Source organism: Dermacentor silvarum, chromosome 9 (assembly GCF_013339745.2).
Source record: "Dermacentor silvarum isolate Dsil-2018 chromosome 9, BIME_Dsil_1.4, whole genome shotgun sequence".
Classification (NCBI taxonomy): Eukaryota; Metazoa; Arthropoda; class Arachnida; order Ixodida; family Ixodidae; genus Dermacentor; species Dermacentor silvarum.
Window position 1 is genome coordinate 57,426,395 of NC_051162.1, and position 26,566 is coordinate 57,452,960.

At 46.9% G+C, this 26,566-nt stretch overlaps 1 protein-coding gene across 6 annotated transcripts in view; it reads left to right on the plus strand.

The window, feature by feature from the left end:
- LOC125939991 (zinc metalloproteinase-disintegrin-like atragin) overlaps nt 1-26,566 on the plus strand; it is a 178,911-nt gene that overhangs the window by 118,263 nt on the left and 34,082 nt on the right. For 3 of the 6 annotated variants that reach the window (XM_049655608.1, XM_049655605.1, XM_049655609.1), the window contains one exon: nt 26,288-26,452. The exons of 2 other annotated variants lie outside the window; for them this stretch is intronic. In XM_049655608.1, coding sequence (XP_049511565.1) covers nt 26,288-26,452 — 165 coding nt within the window. Of the gene's footprint in view, nt 1-9,182; nt 9,286-26,287; nt 26,453-26,566 lie in introns of all 6 variants that reach the window. One more of the 6 variants, XM_049655607.1, reaches the window with a different exon arrangement.

A 26,566-nucleotide genomic window follows, 5' to 3' on the forward strand; every position in this document is an offset into this window, starting at 1 on the left:
AAATGCTAAACCCCTCGCATAATGTCCCTAACGGGACCCTTGAGGTGTAATACATGAATAAATGAATAACAGAATTTCGAGAAGGCCTATAAATAATTTAGGATAAAATGAAAATAAAGTGGTGTTCCACGGTCGGTACCCTAGCAGCGAAACCTTCCTGACGCTTCAATGAACTTTTGTATATAAGTAATCACGACGCATGGCTTGGGCTTAATTGACAGGCACAATGGACAAAATGTTTGTGTAGTAAGCGCTAACACCCAGCTTACTAGATTTAAATATGAGAAACATCTGTGGATGGAAGAGAAGCGACGGCAAGAATGGAAATGGTGCATTGTTTTTGGTTCCTTGGAAAAATAGCAGACCTTAGTTACAGAAACTTTAGGTAAGCATTTAGGCGGGAAACTCTACAACAGAAGCTTGATACGGTCTCGTCGCAATGTCCTGAAAGGCATTTGCTCGTGTTCCACCGGAAATTTAGATATCGAAAATTATCTGCGGAAAGTAGGGATGATTGATTACAATTTAGAAATACAAGGCCTCTAAATCTAGCTCATGTTGTAAAAGCGAATCAGGAAGAATATTTGAGACTAATATTTAAGTGGCGACGATGCGAGCGAGTCCGCTGATTCATTTAAGAGTCACGGGCACATACCGACCGCGCTAGCTTCAAAACTGGCGTCGTCGTCTTCACACCGCTGGCCTCTTCGTCACAGTGGGCACCGACGGACGGGAGGGGGTAGGGGTGGTTTGGGTGTTGTAACGCCCCCCCCCCCCCCCCCGCGTCCAGCCCCACCAGTCCAACGTGTGCCTTCAGTGCTCGTTCACATTGTCGTTACAATTCAGGAAGTGGCTTGAGGTCGAATTTTCCTGATTAACAAAAACACTCGATCACTGTCTTGTATTTATTCATTCACTCTTAGATTACTTTGCGTAAAACGCTGAAGAAATAAATCGTCATCAACCTGGTGTCATTACATTATTAGAATTATTAGATATTTTATTCGCTGTTGGATTCCGCTGGCTAAAGCAAGGAAATTGCATATTATGCAAAGTGCTTGCATTCCCTCCCCCCAACACCAAAATTCAACCCCCCCTGGCAGAGATCCTGGTGCTCTACTGCTTCATCATAAATGCTGGTCCGTATCAATACAAATCAACAACTCTGAAGTCTATGAAAGCATCAAGGAAATTATTTGTTGTTTATATTTGAAGTGTACGGAAGATGAAGGAAACGAAAATGAAGCTAGACAAAAAAAAATTTCTCCCGGTCAAACACGAGTTGTACGCGCTTATAAATCGAGTTGAGAGAGTAGGAGCAACATTATTACGACAGATACTAAAGTTTTCGTTGTACATCGCCTAAATTGTACTCGCCGTCTTGGTGTAGTTGCATCTTTGGTTTGCTGTCTAAATGCAGAGTCATTAACAGATATCCGTGATTCCGAACGTTCTCGCTGTTCGCTTGGGGGTAGAATCTGGCAGTGCCTAGTTTTCTGCCCGTCCGCGTGTATCCTCAAGAGAAGTATGACAGAGCCCGAGCGGCGTCAGAAAATGCTTGCGTCACACCCCTTGCCAGCAGAATGCTTTGATATGCCCCTGTTAAAAGCTATATCTGGAAGTATTCGGGATACATTTATTTTTTTTATCGCAATAGTAATATCATCATCATCATCATCAGCCTATATTTATGTACACTGCAGGACGAAGGCCTCTCCCTGCGATCTCCAATTACCCCTGTCTTGCGCTAGCGTATTCCAACTTGCGCCTGCGAATTTCCTAACCTCATCATCCCACCTGACTTTCTGCCGTCCTCGACTGCGCTTCCTTCTCTTGGTATCCATTCTGTAACCCTAATGGTCCACGGTTATCCATCCTACGCATTACATGGCCGCCCAGCTCCATTTCTTCCGCTAATGTCAACTAGAATATCGTCTACCCCCGTTTGTTCTCTGATCCACACCGCTCTCTTCCTGTCTCTTAACGTTACTCCTAAGATTTTTTGTTCCATCGCTCTTTGTGCGGTCCTTAACTTGTTCTCGAGCTTCATTGTTAACCTCCAAGTTTCTGCCCCATATGTTAGCACCGGTAGAACGCAATGATTGTACACCTTTTTTTTTTCAACGACAGTGGTAAGCTCCCAGTCAGGATTTGGCAATGCCTGCCGTATGCACTCGAACCCAATTTTATCTTCTGTAAATTTCTTTCTCATGATCAGGGTCCCCTGTGAGTAATATTATTTATGCAATATTGTTATCGCAATAGAATTTGCTGAGTACAATGCCTGGAAATCTGCTGAGCAAAGAAAAAGGAATTTATGAATTCAAAATCGGGATGCTCCAAGCATCAGCTTTTAGTGTCGACTTCGTTTCCCGACCGTCCGGTCGAGACACACCGCTGTGCGATAATGCGGTGAAGCCGATGCTAAACCTAGCTTTCGATCATCGCAAATTATTACGTCACTGTCACAAATTGTCTCAGTTTCACCTGAAAGCCAATCATTGATAGCGATAGCAAAGTATATCATAAAACCATGAAGTAATGCTTGTAGACTTGTAAGCCATTTAAATTACACGTTATTGTGTCTATAAATAACAACGGTGTCACACCATGAAAATTTAGTCAGAAACTTTGCCGCTCACTTCGTAAAGTCACAACGCCACCTACAGCGTTTTCCCTCAGTACTGCAAGCGCACAGCGAATCCATTGCAGCATGCACGGCTAAGGTCGTCATTGGCGACTGTACAACATTGAGTTTATTGTTTGACTTCGTGTTCTCATGATGTGATCCTTGGGTGGGATTTCTTGTCGCACCATCACGCCGTTATAGACTGCGCTTACGCTCAGGTTGAACTGTCTGTATTTGGCGTTGTACCTTCTGTCCATATGCCCATGTCTGGTGTTGACAATCTTGTCGTGGCTGCTGTCACTGACCTGCCCCCTCTCAGTGCTGTCATTGTTCCTGTTTAATGTGCTGCCCTCATTGAACTACAGTTCTGTTCACGCATCTGACGTATTCAGTCGCCGCCACCATGCGTCTGCCATTTGCCGTCCTAGCACTTCACCAGGATGCCTCCGGAATACTTATTCCAACGCTACCTCATGCCCTATCACGTTGCGCCGTAATGAGACGCTTGGCCACGTTCAGTCAGTCGACGATGATGTTCGTGCCTATTGATTCCTACGAGCCCAATTCGAACCCTGACCTGAACGCGCTGACACCTCATCTTGCATCCGATGACGTGTCCTCGGACGTATTTTCCCCTGCCATCGACAGTAACCTCACTCCGGATCAATGTGCGCAGCTTGTTTCCCTTCTCAACGAGTTTAGAAACTCTTTTGACTTCCCTCAAGCATCATTAGGTCGAACGAACACTGTTGTTCACAGAATTGACACCGGAACCAACACCCCTTTGCGACAGCGCCCTTACCAGGTATCACCAGCGGAGCGTCGTATAATTACGGAACAAGTTAACGACATGCTTCAGCGTGGAGTCATCAAGCCTTCCTGTAGTCCTTGGTCATCCCCCGTTGTGCTAGTCAAGAACAAAGACGGTTCCATTAGGTTTTGTGTGGACTACCGGCGTCTCAACAAAATTACTAGAAAAGATGTTTACCCTCTTCCTCGCATAGACGACGCCCTCGATTGTCTACAAGGCGCCGAATTCTTCTCATCGCTCGACTTGCGTTCGGGTTATTGGCAAGTCCCAATGGCCGAGTGTGACCGTCCAAAGACCGCGTTCATCACACCAGAAGGCTTATACGAATTCACAGTCATGCCATTTGGACTTTGCAATGCGCCTGCAACATTCGAGCGAATGATGGACAGCATTTTACGCGGTCTCAAATTGCAGATTGTCTCTGCTATCTAGATGACGTCGTCGTGTTCGCCCCCGATTTCGCTACACATCTCGCCCGTTTGCGCACGATTCTCCAATGCTTACCAACGCAAGCCTTCAACTCAACCTGAAGAAGTGTCACTTCGGGGCTCGCCAGCTCACCATACTGGGTCATGTAGCGTCAAAACACGTATTCTTCCTGAGCCTGACAAACTTCGCGCCGTTGCAGAGTTTCCTAAGCCAACTACACTAAAAGAACTGCGCAGCTTTGTGGGCTTATGCTCGTATTTTCATCGCTTTGTCGGAACTTTGCCTCCATCATGGCACCGCTTACTAAGCTACTTGCTAGCCCTGGTGACCTATCAAATTGGACTCAAGCCTGCGACGGCACCTTCACTACATTACCGCATCTGCTTACCTCACAGCCCATTCTACGCCACTACGACCACTGCGCCAACCGAAGTACACACGGACGCCAGCGGTGTCGGTCTTGGTGCAGCACTCGCGCTACGCAAACCAGGATTTTCCGAGTATGTTGTAGCCTATGCTAGACTATGCTATGCTGTCCTCACGAGGGTTTCGACGGGAATTCAGGGCCCAGGTTCCTTTCCCAAGCGTATCAGCCCTGAAGAAAGCCGAATGCCAGGCCGGGGTACGCTTGTACCCATTTGAACCAGTGGGTGCCCGGCGGTGGTGGGACAGTGTTGCCAGGTCGGACGAGGCGGCGTAGCCCAAAGTTAGAGAAATTGTAGCCCAAATGTAGCCAAACACAAAAAGAGAGCAAAATATTTCGTAGCCAAATGTAGCCATTTTTATTTGCAGTTTTATTTCTATATAAATTTTCACATTCAACTACGGGAATACTTTTTTGCACAACCCGTTGTAACCAAATGTCCTTGCCGCCATGACGGTCGACATCACGCTTGCACACAGAACACTTTCTGGTTGGCCCCGAAAGCTTTCAAGTTCCAACGAATCGCTGCAGAGGGCGAATGATGGCTTTTATTTTATGGCAAATAGAACTGAATTACAATTTTGGTTATTGCAGTAATAACTACGAACTCTGATTTTCAGCTCACGTGAACGCGAAATAATGTTCAGCACCATTGGCTCTCACGTGACATCTACCTACAACGTAGAAAACTTCAGCTGCCCAGCGGTCTGCGACGGTGACGCGCCCACGGCTTCTTTTTATGAGCCAAACAAGTGTTTCGCGCTATGATATCTCGCGTTATTTGTCTCATCGTCCTATCTTGCTTTCTCGTTAATTAGCTTGGCCCGGGTTACCTGGACACACTCTATAGTTTCCATTTACATCAACCTGGCCGCGATCTTAGGTCTCTCGCATGCCAAGAACATGCGTTAAAAAGAAGTGAGACAACAGATATGCCACTGGCTGTCTCAGTCGGTGTAAGCGAAGCTTTAAATGGCTGCTGCGCAAAACGGCACTCCAGTGTAAGAAAGGTGCCGTCGTTTGCAGCGTCGAGCACGTCTCGAACGTAGCTCGCTTGAAATGGCAAAAGCCGCGACGGCTCAGGAAGAGCAAAGGTAAACGACAAATTGATAACAGTGGTAACCTTGTGAAAACTGGTTGCTCTCAAAAAGCAAACCATGTTGATATGCTAATAATTACTGGGTTCGCCGTGCCAAAAATACGATATGACTGGGAGGCATGAAGCAGTGGGGGATTCCGGATTAATTTTGACCTCCTGGGTTCTTTAACGTGCACATAAATGTAAGTACACGGATGTTCCTACATTTTGCCTCGATCGCAATGCGGCCGCCGTGGCCACGTATCCAACCCCCCTCCTCGAGCCAGCAGCGCGACACATCATCTGCCTAGCTAACACATTGGGACGTGGCGCACTGATGGCATCGTGGCAAACATGTTTCGATCACGGTGTAAGAAGATAGGTGTTCCGACGGCGCGCCCGCGCTAGGGCGAGAGAGCGGCCACTTCGTGTGACCGGAAGTGAGCGCCACCGCTAGGGCAGCACGTGTTCAGGAGGCCTTGGAGAAGCGGCACAACAGTGGATAATTTACGACCTCCGTCAGCATTTAAACACCCATACCAAACTATAGGCAATTTTTCGTTATTAGACGCCAAATCCTGAGCAGGTAGAAGGTTTCATGCCACGTACAGTCAAAATACCGTCATTTCGAACACGAGAGAGACGCGTCGTCTGCTCGAGCAGACGGCGCGCTGCGCTACCGCTGTCGCCGCGTCGGAGTCAATCGGAATGTCGGCAGAATATAAAGGGACGTTCCTCCAACCAAGTAGAGTCGTTTTAAGCAGGCGAACGACATATATTCATCGAAATAAAGCACTTCTGCCGCGCTGCCCATAAAAGCACCAGCAAAGCGAGGGAAAATGTGGCCCCCAGAACAGGTGCTGCCCCTTGCGGCAGCGGCGTGCGTAGAGTCACACTACGTGGCCGCGCCTCGCGCCGCCACGGATCACCTTCCTTTTTACACCGTCGTTTCGATATTACTATAAGTACCTATAAGTACCATAAGTACCTGCATCTATCACGTTAAGGGCAAACCATCTATAAGTAAACGCAGCAGGACCCACTTTGGGCTCGGGGTCTTGCTCCCATTCTTTATTACTTTTCTAGCATACTTGACCCGCTTCTCCATGGTTCGATTCTCCTCTCCGAGGAGGATTCGATCTTAAGTCTAACCTATGGAAATGAACCTCTAATGTAAGCACGAACAAAAATTCATCTCTCAGGAAAAGGGAAATGGCAGTAAAGCTTAGCGTGAGAAACGTGAAGCAGGTCGAAAGCTGTGCCCGGCGCGATACTTCACCAAGAAGCCATGGCCATGAACACACTGGAGCGTGTCATCTACCCGTGCTTTTTCATGTTGGCGCCACGATCTCTCGACCCTGTTTTATTGCTCTCTGAGTATAGCGATGTTAGTACTACATGAACTGTTAAAAACCCTCTACTACCAGGTTCATCCTGATGCCCGGGGATCGGGTGTCTCATGGTGAAGCGCGGTGTAAGTTTCAGTACATCCAAGATCAAAGCCACCGGCTCAGACAACGGCGCAGAGAATGGAGGGGGGGGGGAGGACATTTCGTGCACGCACACACGCACAGGCGCGCTGCCGGCTGAGCCAGCTAAAACATAGCCATCGAGATTTGTTTCTACTCGATCAGAGCGACTTCTGGAGCGTTGATTAGGGCGCCACTTATAGCCCAAACAAAGCCAAGTCGCAGATTTTCAGTAGCCAAATATAGCCACATAGCCAACTCGTCCAAGTCGACGCCAAACTTTTTTTTTCTGTAGCCCATTTGGCTATATATAGTCAAACCTGGCAACACTGTGGTGGGAATCGAACCCACAACCTCCCAAGCCGAGGCGGGCGCTCTTCCACGAGGCCACGGCTGCGGAATCCAACTACTCAGTAACCGAAAAAGAGTGTCTGGCGATTGTGTGGGCAATAAGCAAGTTTCGTCCATACTTATACGGCCACACATTCGACGTGGTGACTGACCATCACGCTCTGTGTTGGTTGGCTTCCCTGAAGGATCCTTCTGGTCGCCTTGGAAGTTGGGCTCTTCGCCTGCAAGTATTTGACATTCGCGTGGTATACCGATCGGGGCGAAAGCACTCTGACGCTGATGCGCTCTCCCGATCTCCCGTGAAATCGGCTGAAGAGCCGTATTCAACTGGTGCATTTCCCTGCTGCTCTGACCGCCACAGACATGCCATCTGAACAGCGAAAAAACCCCTGCATCGCCTCTCTCTTGAATGTTATTTCCGCACCGCCAACTTCTGCACACCCACGTCACTTCGCCGCCAAGCCACGCATTTCGCGATACGGGACGAACTATTATATCGTCGCAACTATCGACCGGATGGCCGTAAATGGCTGCTTGTCATCCCTAGCCACATGCGGTCGAATGTCTGCGCATACTTTCATGCTGACCCCCAACATGATCACGCTGGTGCACTGTAAAACGTATGAGCGGCTCCGCCAACGTTATTACTGGCGTGGACTATATACCTATGTCCGAAATACATTCGGTCTTGCCAATTGTGTCAACACAGGAAACCATTTCCCCATTCGCCCGTACTCCTGCAGCCTTTATCGTGTCCTGCACGAGCCTCGACCGTGTCGGATCGACCTATATGGCCCACCTTCCGTGCTCTGCCGCTGGCAACAGATGGGTCATCGTCGCAGTGGACCATCTAACGAGGTATGCGGAAACAGCCGCGCTTCCTTCGGCTGGTGCTCGTGATGTTGCGAACTTCATCTTACGTCATTTCGTCCTCCGCCATGGCGCACCACGCGAGCTATTGAGCGACAGAGCTCGTGTGTTTTTATCCGATGTCCTTCAGGAGCTCCTTCGTTCATGCCGTACAGTTCACCGCACGTCTACAGCCTACCACCCACAGGCCAACGGGTTAACAGAGCGCTTCAACCGAACGCTGGCAGACATGCTGTCCATGTACATTGCTTCTGACCACTCTAACTGGAATGTCATTCTTCCGATCGTCACTTATGCTATAATACCGCGACACAGTCGACCACCAGCTTTCCCCATTCTTTCTTTTATATGGCCGCCAACCATGCACCCGACACCATTTTGCCGTATCGTCCGGACATCTCCGAATTCAGCCCAGTTTCTGAAATAGCTCAATATGCTGAAGAGTGTCGTCAGCTGGCCCGTTCATTTACTACAGACAACCAAGCCCTCCAGAAAGATCGCCATGACCGCAATCTGACTGCACAAGCTTTCGCCGTCGGCTCCCTCGGATGGCTCCGCATACCGTTTCATTCCCCTGGCCTGACTCCTAAGTTTGCCCCCAAGTACCAAGGCCCTTAATGCGTCATCGAATGCCTATCTTCCGTCACCTATGTTACTGAGCCGCTCAACTCAACCTCCGACAAGCGTCGTCTTGGCCACCAGGTGGTCCACGTGAGCCGCCTAAAGACATATGATGACCCCCTTGTTCTCACGTCGCCTTGAGTCACCAGGATGGCATCCCTTCGCCGCCGGGGTACTGTAGTGGGGATGGAGCAACGGACGCAGCAGTGGGACTGTCTTGGCTGGAGGTGCGAGCGTAGATGGCGAGCTGCTGACAACCGACTGAGACTGTCTTGTGCCCGTCGTGCAATACTTCCGCCTGCCGTCCGACGTTAATAAACCCCCTTCCATAAAGATCAATTTCTTTAGTATTAGGGTCGGTAATGGTAAAGGCTCTCAGTCTCTAGAACAGTGTATTTTGAAGTGTTCTTTTAATTTTCTCGAATTGTTTCATGACACGTTTTATTGCCCGAATATATTTTAATCGGTTGCGGCTTTTTTTTTGCCTTTTGCTCCTGCAGGAATAGCATACTTGGGTGCAGCCTGCACCAGTTCCTGTGGTGCGTTAATATACGATGACTTCAAGGCGGGTTGGAACGTTGCTGCCCACGAGATACTTCACCTGTAAGCGTGCAGTGAGACATATTTTTATCTCCATGTCCTAAATGGAACAACTACAATTTTGATGTTGATTCGCAAGGGATGTCGTAGGCTCATCGATCTGCGAAAATCCTTCGCGAACTGCGTAGTTTAAGAATTCTTCATATGGCATTCTTGGCGGTGTGCTAAAGCGAGATATGAGATATGTGTCATGTACGAGTAAGGCCAAACGTTCTTATGACGTGAAACAGGAACAGATTTTTCTAGTGGAAGCGATACTAAATGCCTTTTTTCTCAGCAATCTCGCAAGCCATGATTGCTACGAGTACTCTAAGTTCGCCTGATATTTCCGTAATTTCATCAGCGCAGGATAGCTGTGATTTCAACAGCGCGTATTCAAAATATCAAGCGTCATCTATCGACTTGCAGCTAAGTGCCATCCGCCATCTTGCCGAAAGCACGGCAAAACGAAACTGCTCGCTTGACAGCATAGCTACACGAATAGCCACTGCTTTCACTTTTGTTGTTTAGTTTTCTCCCACTGCTTTCTGCTGCTGTATGCAAAGCAAGCGGTTCTGACAACGCCGTCAACACGCTGGGCCCGGTTTTTTTTTTTGCCAATAGGCATAATAAAATGAGTGAATAAAATTAAATCCGGATGCTAAAGAGTGACCAACACAGACGACGTTTTCCATATCGTTTCCTGATGTCTGTTTGTTTTCTGCAACTTATAAACCCACAACCCCACCCCCCTTAAAAAAGGAAATGTCTTTTTTAACAGCGAAGCTGTTTAAGGCAGCCGTAATTTGTGTGTGTGCCACGAAATTATCATCATCAGCATTGGCACGAGCCTCGTCGTCTTCTTCCGCAGTTTAAGCCAGCCGTAATTTGTGTGTGTGCCACGAAATTATCATCATCAGCATTGGCATGAGCCTCGTCTTCTTCCGCAGTTTAAGCCAGCCGTAATTTGTGTGTGTGCCACGAAATTATCATCATCAGCATTGGCATGAGCCTCGTCGTCTTCTTCCGCAGTTTAAGCCAGCCGTAATTTGTGTGTGTGCCACGAAATTATCATCATCAGCATTGGCACGAGCCTCGTCGTCTTCTTCCGCAGTTTAAGCCAGCCGTAATATGTGCCACGAAATTATCATTATCAGCATTGGCACGAGCCTCGTCGTCTTCTTCCGCAGTTTAAGCCAGCCGTAATTTGTGTGTGTGCCACGAAATTATCATTATCAGCATTGGCACGAGCCTCGTCGTTTTCTTTCCGCAGTTTAAGCCAACCGTAATGTGTGCGTGTGGCACGAAACTGCCGCGCCGCGGCAATGGCAACCAGGCGACGCCACACAGACACGGCTCCGCCGAGCTCCCGTCAGCTGCGCGCAACTGCGCATGCGCCGTGACGTCATCCTGGCGCGTCTTAGCTCGCCGCCCGAGAGAATAAATAAATAAAAACAAATTAACGTTCTTGGCAAGGCAGGATTCGAAGCCGGGTACCCACGGTCCGAAGGCGAGCGTCATAAACACTGCGCTATACAACTTTCTTTTTCTTTTATGGTATTTTTACTTTAACATGTAATCCAATAAAACACCCACCAATTGTGCACACTCATAGGATGGCGGGCACAATGATTTACACACTGAAAACAGAACAGGCACTGTTCCGCTTTAAAAGGGTGGTAAGGCTAAGCACCTCACCAAAATGGGGTACCAGTCCGGTTGAACATCAAGTCCATCATAAATATGTTTTAGATGCACAGTCATCTGGATGAAATGTACCCTTGTAGGTACAACCGGTTCGGCGTTGCGGTCCATCATTCGTGCCTTCAACAAACTGTGCATTCCCATGAGAAAAAACATGTCGAACGGTACATTGTGATCAGAGGTCGGCAGCAGGTATCGCACTGTATGGGGGCTGATTTCAAAGTGTTTCTTTAGAGTCCGTTGGAGGATATCCCAAAATAGAATGGCATCTTTGCAGCCAATAAAACAGTGTTCAATTGTCTCTGGCACGTCACAAAGATGACAATTAACAAAGGACACAAATATACCCTTTTTCTGTAGCCATGTTTTTACCGGTAACATTTCACTATATAGGTTATAAAAGAATGTTTTGCAGCATGGGGATATATACAGTTTACGAAACCGCCTTAGTACATCGTGGCCTGGCCATTCAATGTATAGTGATCGGTAAAATGGAGGTGGAAATAGCATGAACAGTAAATCTTTGTATAACCTTTTACGTAACACGGAGTGTAAGTATTCAGTGGAAAACCGAACTGTCAGGGAACGAACCGCCAAGTAAACCTCTTGCATGAACCCCAACAAGCATAAACGCGAAGAAAAATTTGATGACACAACTAAATCAGGCAAAGCATCAACAAGTGTGACTTGTATGAATGACCGAATTATAGGATGCGAAGCATCGCCAAAAAAGAAGAAACGAGACACTATTTGCCGCACGTAAAGATGCACTAAGCCGAGCCCACCCTCACTAACTGGTCTAAAAACATTGTCTCACCTCATGGGCTCAAAAGCGGAGGACCATATGAAAGTTGCAAAAATTCGGTGAAAGCGTTGGATGTAGAGTCTGGCACAGTGAGTAACTTGCAATACGTAGTATAAGGATTATAAACAGGGATAAGGTGCCTCAGAAAGGCTGGCCAACGTTTCGATAGGAGGACCTATCTTCGTCAAAGGCGGCCTCGTCATCCTCGGCGGGTTAGTTTTAAAGGGTTAGTGGAGTGACGTCACGTCGATGTCCGCTGTGGCTGGCTGTAAAGGGAGAGACTGAAAAGAAAATGAGCGCCGGCGCTTGACTGGCTAGGCGCGGTTTCTAAGACGAGGGTACAAGAGCGGGAGAGCGAGAAAGTGGCAAAGAGGCACCTTATCCCTGTTTATAATCCTTATTCCTCGTGTGCTACTCCATTAGTCAGCCATCTTTTTTTGATTTTGGATTGCAATACGTAGTATATTTTGGTTGCCAAAAACTTATTGCAGGCTTCAGCCTTGCCGAAAATAGAAAGTCGGTATGGAACGAATGTCTGAGCGTAACTTTGCAAGGCCGAAACCCGTTCTTTCCAATAGTTAGGTTGGCGGAACACCAGTCCATTTAATGTCTGCAAACTGTTCTGGCTTACAACACCAGGAGCCGAACCTGCACCGAGCCTAAGCTTTTCGAGGAGTTCATTTGTGCTCCTGATACGCTGCCAAATGTCTCTATTGTAGCTACAACCTTTTCAACACTGGGCTTATCTGTTCAGAAAACCGCTAGCTCATCTGCGTAAGCTAACACCTTAACCTCATTCCCCTGCATGTTGAAGCCATGGATGGAACTTTACTGAATTACGCTTAAGCATAGTGGTTCCAGGTAAAGGGCGAAGAGTAGTGGGGACATCGGGTATCCTTGCTTTACCGAAGAGCAGATAGCAACGGGTTTGGAGAGATGGCCGTTAATAACTAAACGAGTAGAACAATGGGTGTAGCGAAGCCTAACGCCTTTAAGCACAATGGAGCCAACATTGGCGTGTTCCAGAAGAGCAAATAAATAGGAATGACTGGCTCGATCAAAAGCTTTAACAAGGTCTACTGGGAGCATTGCAAGCTGCTCAGTGGAACCGTAACAATACTCAAGAAGTGTACGGGCGATATGTATGTTGGTCTGAATTGATCGACCTCTAATTCCGCACGTCTGATGGGAACCAATGAGAATCGACATCGCAAATTGTAATCTATCAGATAAAACTTTTGCAAAAATTTTATAATAAACGTTTGACAACGTGATTGGTCTGTAGCTTTCAACAGAACGCAGTTTTTCCTTACCTGAGCTTTTTGGGATTAAAACTGTGTTGTTTTTGCAAAAGGATTGCGGAAGGGCGTCCACCTCTACACTTCTAATAAATATATCCAATAATATGGAACTGATAATTCCTTTGAACGCTTTGTAAAATTCGCTTGAAAGTCCATCAGGGCCGGGTTTTTTCGGTAAAGGCAGCTGATCAATATCTAGCTCAATTTCTTGGATGGTAACAGTACCACTGATGAATGCACACTCCTCATTCTGTAAAGGTTTTTCTAGAGACACGAAACTCTCCAAGACTTTTGCATCACGATCTTCGGGAGGTGCACTAACAAAGCATTGTAGTAACTTTCAAACTGTGAAATTCTGTCATTCGTATTTGTTACAAGACTACCTTTGGAGTATATTTCCGAAATTACTTTTGAAATACCGTGACGTTGCTCATCAAGTAAAGCTTGACGTGTTGGCTGTTTAGAGTGCAAAGCACGCCTGTTTCGAGATCGAACTCGCGCACCTCGGTAACGCAGTGCGTCATACTTTTGTAATTCACATATAATATTTTCTATGTCTTCTATGTAAGTGCCTGGCATTCGCATTTCATCTCGTAAAAGCTACTTAGGCTCTTGAGAAGCATTTTTTCTTCATTCTTTCTATAAAATGCTTTCACCGACCTAATTTCTATAGCCACTGTGCGAACCTCTTGCTTAAAGAGTTCCCAAGCAGCAAATAATGGCAAGTCTGTAGGAAAACAAGTTTTTAGTGCCATACACACACTATTAATAAATTCCTGATCATTTAGGAGCTCAGAGTTAAGTTTCCAGAGTGCCCACTGTGGTCGAAAATTGGTTACAGATTTCTCACCAATCTTTGCGATAACCATACAATGACCAGAGAACGAAACTGGGATAGTACTACAAGACAGTCCTCGGGAGAGGAGTGATGAAGAGACATAAATTCGATCAAGGCAGGCGTAAGAGTGACCTTGAATTCGTGTATAAGAGCAAGAACCCTGTCCCGATGCTCCTATATCTATGAGCCCTGCATTCTCTATCACGTTAGACAAAACTTGCCCACTCCTGTCTCGCTGAATGTTAATCCCGCTTCGATCACTCGGATCACATACACATTGAAATCTCCCATTAACACAATGCAGCGTTCACAATCCAGTAGACTAGACACAGTATCAAATAAAGAATTCGTTGGCAGCGTCATTAAATGCGTAGAGGTTAACTATTCGCCATGGCACACCCTGCAACACAAAATCGCAGTATACATATCGACCTTCAGCGTCCACATGGTAACTAAATGCTGAACAAAGTAGGCTCTTTTTTAGAAACAGGAAGCAGCCCGCGGATAAACCAAGACCGTGTGAAACGCAGACATTATACTCAGACAGAAAAGGTCGCAAGGCCCTTTCTGTTTCATCATCACTCTCAATCTTCGTCTCCTGCACGGCGATGAAGTCGAGGCGATGCCTAGATAGAAGCCGGCGAAGCTGTGCCTGTTTCTGCAAAGACCTAAGGCCCCGTACATTCAAAGTTGCCAAGAGAAGTTGCTGTGTCAGCGCCATGGTGACTAACCACTATACGGACCTAATTATCTATGTGGTCGGTCCTTGAGGGCAACGGTGAGGCTCCCTCCGAACCCCCACCAGGCCTCCTGGACCGTGATCATCGGCACTTTCCCGAATGTTTCGATGTCTTGCGGCGATGTGCTTTTCTTGTGGTACTGGTCGTGTCGCTGTCCGTGCTTGTTTCTGATGTGTTTGTCGCACGGGGCTTCGGAATTGATGTATCCGCGTTACTTAGGCTGCCCTCTACCAGCACAGGGCACGTGTCGAGAAGCTTGGGTGTAGCAGATGAGTCATTACTGGCTGCCTCTTTAGCTTGCTGGGCAGGAACTGGCTGTGTGATTACGAGCGTCTCATTGCACTGTTGCTTCGACTGATCATCTGTTGCTTTGCTACCTTCCTTGTCCTTGGGCGGTTCTGCGATGACATTGTTTTTAACACCTAGACGAGACTTGCTGACACAACTGGTCTCCGCGGCAGATGGAACATCTCCGGTCGCGTCGAGAACCTCCGTGGCATCCATTATGTGATCTTGCAAGCATTCATCTGGAGGTCGTGTCCTATGTCGTAGCTTATCGGCGTATGTTACCACACATTCTTCAGCTGCGTGGCCAAAGCGCCGGCAGTCTTCACAACGTGGGGTTCTGCAGTTGCGACGAATGTGGCCAGCCTTGTTACAGCGGAGACAAAGCGGGGGTCTGCCTGGAATCAGTACAAGGCTCTTCACTCCACAAACAGGTAGAAGATGTGGAACGTCGCCCACACCTACTCCGTCAGCAAGAGACAATACCACATCACGATTTAGAGTAGGCATTTGTTCTATCTCCGATACTCTCCAGCTTTCTGCTGATATAGATTTCACTTTCCCATAAGCCTGGAGTGCATCTCGAATGTAGGCGTCTTCCAAACGCTCAGGTAGCCATAAAAGCTTCATTTTTACTTCCGTGGGCTCAGGGTCCATGACGATGCAGCGTCTTCCATTCACTGACAAATCCCCGCACGTGACTAGCTTTGATTTCTTCATTGCTGACTTGCACGTCACCATCTACACGTGCGACATCTGAAATTGGCCAATAGAAGTTATTTCCTTTAGGTCAATAACATTCCGAAGGGCGTCTATGAAGTCTTGGGCTCTGTACGGTCGACCAGCTAAGTCAGCATGCAGGAAAACGGAGTCCACAACCAGCTTACCGGTAGGAAGACGAGGTAGAACAATACGGTAGTCATTGCTGCTGGCTGAAGCCTGAGCAGCACCTCGGCCAGGGGCCGATAAATCCTTTGAAGCGGAGAACATGAAAAACGTGACCGTTCGGAACACCGTCTTCTTTCTCCCACTGCGCTATACAACCACGCTAGCGTAACGTGCATTTCATCATCATCCGCCTATTTGTGTTCAATGCAGGACGAAGGCCTCTCGTTGCGATCTCCAATTACCCCTGTCTTGCGCTAACTGATTCCAACTAGCGCCTGCACATCTCCCAACTTCATCGCCCCACTTAGTTTTCTGCCATCTTCGACTACGCTTCCCTTCTCTCGGTATCCATTTTGTAACTCTAATGGTCCACTGGTTATCCATCTTACGCATTGCATGGCCTGCCCAGCACCATTTTATCCGCTTAATGTCAACTATAATATCGGCAATCCCAGTTTGTTCTCTGATCCACACTGCTCTCTTCCTGTCTCTTAACATTAGGCCTAATATTTTTCGTTCCATTGCTCTTTCTGCGGTCCTTAACTTGTTCTCGAGCTTCTTTGTTAACCTCCAAGTTTTCTGCCCCATATATTAGCACCGGTAGAATGCAATGATTGTACACTTTTCTTTTCAACGACAGTGGTAAGCTCCCAGTCAGGATTTGGCAATGCCTGCCGTATGCACTCCAACCCAATTTTATTCTTCTGTAAATTTCTTTCTCGTGATCAGGGTACCCTGTGAGTAACTGACCTAGATAAACCTTGCCTGACCTCCTGTACAGAGGCTGTCTAGAGGCTGACTGGCTATCCTGAATTATTCTCTTGCCAGGCTATTGAACATTATCTTTGGCTTCTGCGTAACAATCTTCAACCTCACTCCTACATTTTGTCAGTTAACGTCCTCAATCGTTTGTCTGTCTGTCACTCGATTCAACCACCCGGCCAAAACCGATTCAACCGCCCGGCCAAAGCCAACCAAGCTACTAGCACTGGTGGCACAGTGTCATACACGTCAACATTATACCGCGCAAAGGAAATCTAAGGCCTATTTGAGACAAAATATATATACATAACCGTGATCAACAGCGTTCAGTTAATTACCAATACACATTGTACTGGCTTTTACGTTAGTAAATGAAACGTGAACGCGTTAGAAATGGTGTCTAAGAAACGCTACGCGTTAAAAACAAGCCGACTGAAGCCGCGGCTCTGTAGCTGGGTTTAAGCCAACAGTAATAAAAGGTCGCAACAGATTGCGCGAGAGCAGGGCGAACGTGGGAAATTTGAATTGAATTCAGCACACGCTCCATTGCATCTATCATGGGCGGAGTGAGAGGGGAGGGGAAGAGCGTGAGGGGTGGGAGGAGGAGAGAGAGAGGGTGTTACGTGTCAGGGGCGGCAGAACACAATCGTCTTTCGACGTCATTTGCAGCTAAGCAAGCAGATATGCGGCCAATCTTTTTCTTTTTTTGTTTCTTTGCTGAGCCATCATCACTCTGACACCACAGTTTGCAGTCAGTTCTGCAAGCCATCATGTTTTTTTTTTGCAAGTCACCCTTCCTACGATTTACCAAACTCGAACCGTGACTAAGCAATTTTTTTTGCTGAGTCCCCCTCCCTTAAATCCTCAAATCTATCTATATAATTTTTGCAAGATACTCCCCATAACCCCTTGTTCACTCTTAATTCACACTTGATTCACTCTTTATTCCCCCTATCACTGCTTGGTTCACCTTCATTCACTCTATCATCTCAGTTTTACTTCCATCACACTTTGTTTGCTCTATTACTCCAAATTTCCACTTTTCGTCACTCCTGATTATCCCTATAACCACTTGATTAACCTTCATTCACTCTCATTTACTCTTATTATTTTAGCTCACTCTATCTCATCATTACCTTTCGTTTGACAGCTATCACCTGACTAGACTCCTTTAATCACCATCAATTCACTCTTAATTTACCTCATTGGCCTCTCTGTATACCCATAACACTTCAGTTAACTTTGTTTAATCAATCTTCCACCCATAATTGTGGTTTTGTGCGCATTATTATTTCTTATTCAAAGAGGACCATTTCGTGTCGACGACGCGGTTTTGAAAAGTCCTTGAAACGGAGACCTCACCATGAGACTTAATATAAGGCTTTCGCCTTAAAAAGTAAAACTCAAGTGGTCGCCTGTGCGCGCTTTCTTTGCGTGATGCCGCCATACTTGAGTTTACTGCGAGCGCGTACTTAGGCTTACGGCGACACCTCGTGGGTATTTTGTTAACTGATGCTTCCGCTAGCAGAAACTTCCGTTCTCGCATAGCGGTCTTCTCCTATAGACGGTTTCATGCTCGCGATAACAGCAGCGAGCGTGCCGCCCCCAAGAAACTTCCGGTCGCGTGCCTTATCAGGTTTATGCTTTAAAACGCATGGTTGCTTCTTTGCCAGTTACATTCAGCAGCTACGTCAGTGGGCGAAACTGGAAGCCCTGCAGGGCCTATGTTTGTAATCAGTGAAACGGTCTATAGCGGCAAAGCGCGCGTTTTTTAAATGTACCCATACGGGTATCCATGGACTGAAGAGGTTAAGGCATATAGTTATTGTTCATATTTCAGATTTTCGATGGACGTCGCCATTACATCGCCCCCATTTTGTTTAAATATGGTCTTGCTTTCCTTTCTGCTCCGCCTAGTCACGAGTAAACGGGAAAAATTTATTACCTGATTAAATAACGTCTAGGAAGAGGTTTAGCAATCTTCCTTTGGCCCCTAAATAAATCACACCCTTTAATACGTACTTACATATGACCCTTCAAATTTGCTGCAATTCCTCAATACAAAAAATTCGTGAGTGCCCTAGTTTTTTGGTTGTTTTTTTTTTCATAACACCTTGGGTAAAAGCCTGTACAGATCTTGAGTGCGTCTAGTCGCCCTAACTGGTTCACTGGAAAATCATTTATAATGAAAATAAAGTAGCAAATCCAAATACCTAGTCAAATATGAATATAATAATAAATTGGGCACCCTTCTGGAGAACTCTGAGGTTATTCGGAAAATCCTGTTCGGTTATTCGGTAAATTAGGAAATCTCTGCCAGGGGGGGGGGGGGGTGACTTTTTATGTTTGTGGGGGGGGGGGGGGGGGGGGGAAGCAAGCACTTTGCATAATATGCAATTTCATTGCTACAGCCAGAGGAATCCAACAGCAAATAAATGCCTGATACTTAGAATAATAATGGCACCGAGCATGATTCATTCATTCAAATAACTTTATTGAGTGCCCTGCGATTTGGTGGGGTGGGCCTAGACCCCGCCTAGGCTTCGGCCAAGGGTTGTTGGCCCTTGGCGGCTTCCTCGGCTCGCTGGACGGCCCAGAGTTGGTGCTGCAGGTCCGAGCTGAGCAACGCAGACTCCCAGCGCGCGCGGAGGCTGTCGCTGTTTGAGGCTGCATCACTGTTATTGTGTGTTATACCCGCACATTCCCATAGGATATGCTCTAGGGTGGCTCTAGAGTCGCAATGTCTGCACTTGTCAGTCGTGTATAAATCTGGGTGTATTATGTGCATGATAGCTGGACTCGGATAGGAACTGGTTTGTAACTGCCGCCATTCGACATACTGTTTTTTGTTTAATTTTGGATGAGGCGGCGGGAATGTGCGCCTCTGCAATCTATGGTGTTGTGTAATTTCATGAAATTTGGTCATTCGATCTTCCCACTCCCACTCGTCGGTAGTCGCTGAAGCGGGACTAACCGAGGCTCGGTCCGTAAGCTCTCGAGCCATGCGGTGCGCCACCTCATTGCTACCGTCTGGTAGTGTGTGAGCGGGTGTCCAGATGAGATGGACACTTCTGTCGTGGTTGTTACCTAATTTTAGGAGTCGTAGTGCCTCTGGGGAGATCCGACCATTGGCGAAGTTTCGTATTGCCGTCTGGGAATCACTGATGATTATATGTGCTTGTGTTTGTGCTATGGCTAACGCGATAGCTATTTCCTCTGCGGTTTCTACGTGTGGCGTGTTGACTGTAGCGCTCGTCATGCATTTTCCCTCGTAATTTATCACCACTGCTGTGTAGGCGCGTTTGTGTCTGTACCTAGCTGCGTCTACAAATATGGTGTCCTTGCTGTTACCGAATTTCTTTTGTATATCGCGTGCTCTGCTTTTTCGCCTACCCTGATGGTGGGTGGGATGCATATTCTTGGGCATTGGAGGGACGGTTATCATGCCTCTGATGTGTCTGGGCATATCTACTTTGACACCATGTTGGGCATGATAATCTATACCCAGGCGATCCAATATTTGCCTACCTGTTTTAGTTTTGGACAGGCGTTCATATTGTGCTATGCGTTGTGCCTCGATTAGCTCATCCAGTGTATTGTGAAGACCTAGCTGCAGTAGTTTATCGTTGCTGGTGGTGATGGAGAGTCCGATTGCTTGCTTGTAGATTTTTCTGATTAGGCAGTCTAATTTGTATCTTTCTGACGAGTACCATCGTAGGTACGATGCGACGTATACTATTCTGCTTATTACAAACGCTTGGACTAGCCTAAGCAGATTGCCTTCTTTCATTCCACTGTGTTTGTTGGCTATTCGCTTCAGTAGTCGCATGATTTGAGATGTTATATTGTCTAATTTACGTATGGTCTCTCCATTGTAGCCGTTACTTTCAATGATCAGCCCCAATACTCTGATCTTGTCAACCTTGGGTATGGGCGTACCATCCGCGGTAGTTAGGTGAATTTCCGGATGGTTTCGTTCCTCGTAGTTGCGTGGCTTTCGGCCACGTCGCGATGGTAAATAAATGAGGAGCTCAGATTTCTCAGCCGAACACGACAGTCCGGTTCCTGCTAGGTATTGTTCAACTGCTTCTATTGCACGTTGTAATGTGTTTTCGACCTGTCCATCGTTGCCATCGCTCACCCAGAGGGTGATGTCGTCAGCGTAAATGGTATGATTGAGGCCATCGATTTCCTGTAGTTTTGTTGGTAATCCAATTAGAGCCAGGTTAAACAGCATCGGTGATATTACTGAGCCTTGGGGCGTACCTGCGCTTCCAATCTGTAGTTCTTCGGAGTTAAGGTCTCCTATCCTAGTGTATGCTTTTCTGTTAGTAAGGAAGTCTCGTATATAATTGTATACTCGCTGGCCTAGGCCTAGCTCATTTATTCTCTTTAATATTGTTTCGTGGGTAACACTGTCAAACGCCTTCTTTAGGTCCAATCCTAAGATAGCTTTGGTGTTCCGACTGATGTTATCTATAATTTGATGCTTAATTGGAGCATTGCATCCTGTGTAGACAAATTTCTCCGGAAGCCCAACATTGTAGGCGGGAGAACGTCGTTGTCCTCGAGATAGTTGGTCAGTCTCGCTAGGACAACGTGCTCCATGAGTTTGCCCACACAGGACGTGAGTGAAATGGGTCTCAAGTTCTCCAACTGCGGCCGCTTGCCTGGTTTAGGTATTAGAATAATCTGGGCCGTTTTCCATTGCAGTGGTATTTTACCGGATAGCCAGCATGCGTTTATATACTTGGTAAGTTCTTCTAGAGAGGCATCATCGAGATTTCGGATCGTCTTGTTAGTTATTCCGTCTAGTCCTGGCGCAGATGTAGTATTTAACTTTTGTAGAGCTGCTCTCAATTCCGCTTCGCTAATCTCTTCGTCTAATTGTATGTTTTTGGTGCCTGTATAATCTGGGTGAGTTGTTGGCTTAGCCCGTGATAAATCGATAAAGCTTTTATCGATGAGGTAGCCTTGTGGCTACCTCATCGATAAAAGCTTCTTCAGTTTTGTCATATGCATGCAAGATTTTGTTTATGTTTTGTCTGTACGTGGCTTTACTTTCCTCAGGATTCAAAAGGTGCCTGAGGAAGTTCCACGTTCTGGATAATCCTAACTGATTATCCATATTAGTGCATGTTGCTTCCCATTGTTGGTTACAGAGCTGTTGTGCGTATGCTTCTATATGTCTGTTAAGTCGGGCTAGCCTGCGTCGGAGCGTCCTGTTGTGTCTCTGAGTTTTCCATCTCCTCAGGAGACCTTCTTTAGCTTCCCACATATGTAGGAGTTTACTGTCTACCTGCTCGATTTGCGCGTCCTGGGGGATTATTTTTGTGGCTGACTTAACATCCTGCTTCAGCTGCGTGCTCCAGTCCACGATGTCGGTGATAGTATTATCCTTTTTCTCGCGAATTTGTCTGAGTTTGTTCCAGTCTACAATTTTCAGTTGTTTGCCCTTGGGTTTGCTTGGCCCTGCTTTAACAGTGATTTCGAGGATATTGTGATCGCTGCCGAGATCCTGTTGGGTGTTAAGCCAATTCGCCTCCCTAATGTTCTTTGTAAAGGTGAGATCTGGCGTAGTGTCCACACTAACACTAGACCCTCTCCTCGTAGGAGTCGACGGGTCTGTGATGAGGGTAAGGCCCTCTTGTTGTGCGTCTAGCCATAGGTGTCTACCTTTGGGGTTTACAAATCTGTATCCCCATGCCGTATGTTGTGCGTTGAAATCCCCTCCAATCACTAAGGCTCTGCCTTTTGCGATAGTGAGGGTCTTGCGGAGAAGTGATCGGAAATTGGGAAGTCGGATTCTTGGGTTACTATAAACATTAAGGACAAATAGGCTTTGATTGTTTTTTCTAGCAGGTATTAACTCAATTAATATATTGTCTACATCCGCAATGCCTGTATCATACTGAACGACCGTGTACCTACGTTTTACTAGAGTGGTGACAGCTCTCGTCTCCCCGTCGGCACTACAGAATGATCTGTACCCAGATAATTTGGCCTTACAGTGTGGCTCCTGTAGCATTATGACATCAGGATGTTCCTTATTAATTAGGTGTTGATGTAAGTTGGATCTTTTTCTACTGTATCCACGACAATTCCATTGCCAGATAGTATAATGGTCGTGTCGATCCATGGTGGCAGCTACAGTTTTCCGGTTCCCTCCACCGTAGGTGTCGAGGGTTTATTATATGGCTTACTGGTTGTTTTGATGGGACCACCTCCACTGGTTTGCGGTCCCCACGTCTTCATACAAGATTCAATGTCGGCAAATTTTGTATTAATTGTGTTAAATTGTTGTATTTGCGTCATAATAGCCTGTGTAACTTGCTGGGTAATTTGTGTGCCCAGATCTGTAAACTGTGTACTTATGATATCTAGCTTGCTTTCTAGAATGTCAATTTTGCTTTCGAGTTCATCCTGTCTTTTCTCAAGAGGTTTAACGGATTTGGTCTTTTTAACTGCGATCGTCTTGGTATCGTCTGTGGCTTTGCGTTTGGCTGGCACGTTAGCCTCTTCCTCCATGTCTGCCTCTTTTTCCTCAATACTATCTAGTGTGACACCTTGCCCGTTTTTAAGACTAGTGTTCTCTTTCCGCAGTCTACTGTTTTCGTCTTCTAGAGCGACAATGCGCTGATGATGTTCTAGCATCATTTGTTTCATCTGTGCTAGTTCTTTTTCTAACGCTCTATTTCTACTGTTAAGTGCAGCCTCTGCCTCCGCGCGCGCCCCGGAAGCCACGTCAGCCCAGCTCACCTGTGATGGGGGTCCGGTGGTGTGGTTGCCGATAGTGCCCTTGCTGTTGCCAATGGCCTGGGGTGACTTGGTGGGGTTGCCACTGCGAGGTCTGGACCTTGACCTTGATCGGTTGCCGGAGTGTGATCTGCTTCTGGTTCTTGGGAGGGAAACCGATCTGTTCCTGCTGGCTGTACTTGGGCTTCTTTGGTTGTCGACGTAGTTCTCGTATTCCACTTGTTCCTCTCTCCGGGCACGTTCCCATCTTCGTCTTTTGACGAGGTATGGGATCCGGTACCTTTCTTGGCATCGTTTATCCGCGGTCGGGTGGTCATTTCCACATAGTTGGCACTCTGCTTTGCATTCGTGGTCTTGCTTTGGATTCTTGCTGCCGCAACTCCGGCAAATTTTGTCAGTAGGATTGGGGCATACGTCCGCTCGGTGTCCAAGTCTTCCGCATTCGTAGCAGATGTCAAATTGTTTCTTGTAAAGTGCGCATCGAACAAGCGCAGCTCCGTAGTTCACATAGCTAGGGACGTAATATCCATCAAAAAGGACGATTACGTTGTTTGTATTGCCCATACGTTTGGCGTAGAGGACGCTTGGGTTACGTGGAGTGACCAGCTTCCTAACGATGTCTTCCGGGCCTTCATCGGCAGAGATACCTCGGATGACTCCTTTCGAGGTGTTCTCCGGTGCTGCGCGATAAGCACAGGCTTCATATTCCTTGCTCCCAATGCTCAGACTGGTTATCGCGACATACTTTTTGGCTCTTTCTTTTGATGGTGTGCTGAGGACTATAATGTTCTGCTTCTCGTTGAGGCAAAGATTATCTTCTTCATCCGCTGTACGTTCAACATTTGCAGCACGTCGTACGCTGTGGTAGATGCGGTCTGTAACGTGTTCAGTCACGTTGAGTCCCCCTCTTGGTCTAATAATGATCCTGTAGTCGTCTACTGGTAAGTGTGGCATGCGGCTTGCGACGATTAATTGTCGGATCTGCCGATTGCCCTTTTTCTTGTTCCATGAGGTTTCGTTAGCTCGCTGAAGTGGTGTTTTATCACTACGTGGCCGGTCCACGTCAACAGTGAGTCTTCGATGATTTCTTTTAATTTCGAACCAATGGCCTTGGTGCAACTCTTCTGGTTGAATATCTTCGCCTTCTACACGTACAACGTCCATGTTTGGCATGTTTAGAGGCGTTAGGCTCAGCACGTCAGCCATCGCGGCTGGTGTTACATCGCGACGGGGATGCTATCGCTAGGCTTAGGCTTCCCAGTCGCCGTGGCAAACTGTTTGCAATGATTGCTGGAAATGGCCCACCTGGTTGATTAGGTGTCCAGGTGATCCTTGGATCTTCCTGCTTCTCCAGCGATGTGAATTTCCTCGTTATAGTCGAAAAACCGCCGGCAATCATTCGAAGTTTACGGAGCCGACGTGAAACGCATCCGCTTTCGGTCTTCTTCTTCTTCCTTCCCCACCGAGCATGATGCCGATATTTATTTCTTCAGCATTTTACTCCAAGTAATTAAAGAGTGAATGAATAAATACAATACAGTGATGGCGTGTTTTTGTTAATCCGGAAAATTTGACCTCGAGCCACCTCCTGAATTGTAATTACAATGTGAACAGAGCGCTGAAGGTACACGTTGGACAGGTCGGGCTGGACGCGGGGTTGGGGGGGGATTAACTCGGCCTCAGGGGAGGGGGGGGGGGTTACAACACCCGAAACCCCCCCGTCGGTGCGCCACTGGTATTGAACTAAACGATCCAAGCACTAGCTGTCCAATAAGCAAAGATCCAGTTAACTGCCACATTATCCCAACCACTAAAATATATGTGATAAGAATGGAAGTGTAAATACGTATGCTCTAGGAAAATGAGAGGTCAGGGAGAGAAATCTGCGACGAATGCGGTGGAAGGCGAGTAGCGGAGAATACGGAGTGCTGTCGATACCAAGTTTCACATTTCAATTTTCTTTTAAGTCTTTAAACTCCAAACTTAGCGCCGTGTTTTCAGGCGGCGTGTGCCGGAATGCGACAAGTGACGCATCGACTCGCATTTCTAGAGCATCGCATCCATGTATATGGCGGTAATGCGCTAGGAAGGTGAATCTCATTAACGCGCCAGGAAAGGGCCGATCGAGACGGGGAAATCTACTCGCGCAGTACATGTAAACGCTGACGTACCACATCGAGAGAAAGAGGAAAACTGAGTCAGCTGCCGCCATGCGCTCTTCTCCAACACCGGGGAAACACACTTGCCGCAAGCCAGTTACGGCTGCTTTCACGGACGAAGGTGTATGCGCCACATGAAAACACTGTCGCATTGTATTACCGGGGCGCGCTGAAAAATGCGATACGCAAGTGTTGCATTCGTGCAAACGCGGCTATGGTGAAGTGACCAAGCTAGATTAGCCGACAGACGAATCCCAAATATGGCGACCGTAAATGATGAGCATAAATCAAACAGCCCTTCAAGCTTATTAGTGCCATAACGTTTGCTTTCTTAGAGGCGTCCCATCAGTGCTACTGTGCTCAGCTTTTGGTGTGATCAAATAGTCATAAATGGGATATTTTATTCACGGAGCGGCATCTCATGTTCCTGTATTCAAGGGCAGTTTGCCAAAGTTACAAATGCACCTCTTGTAGCCAGAACCACTTGTAAAGTCATACCTAGGTACTCATACTGGAGCAACCCAGTTAATATTCAACAGCCAACTTACGTTATATTGGCTCTAGAACTTCAGTCTTTGATTACTTTGTTATGAAAAACGATATTTTTCAGAGCTGGTTAACAAACCTAATTTGTCAAACTACGCCAGAATACTGCTGAGGATCAGTGGTTGGTCTTCTGATGGTATACGCATATATTACCACCATGAATAGTTTTAAAGCGCGTCGATAGCTATTCAGTTCGTCTTCACTTTAGATAATAACGTACACAACTCTTACGTATCTTTCAGTCTAGGAGCAGACCATGATGGGGTGGCGGCGCCGGGATACCTAACCAATAGCCCCGGTGCCGAGGATTGCCCAGAGAGCGAACAACACATTATGACAACCAGGCCGTCAGATGCAACACTGTCTCTGTCAACGTGCACTCTAAACCAAGTGCTAGCTTTTCTGGGGTAAGCTCAGTTTGCTTTCAACGGCTACTAATAGGAAATATTTTCCAATATGGCTCTGTAATACCGCACAAATGCTTTCCATGTACTGGCAGCATAGATTCAAGCGCCGGCTTT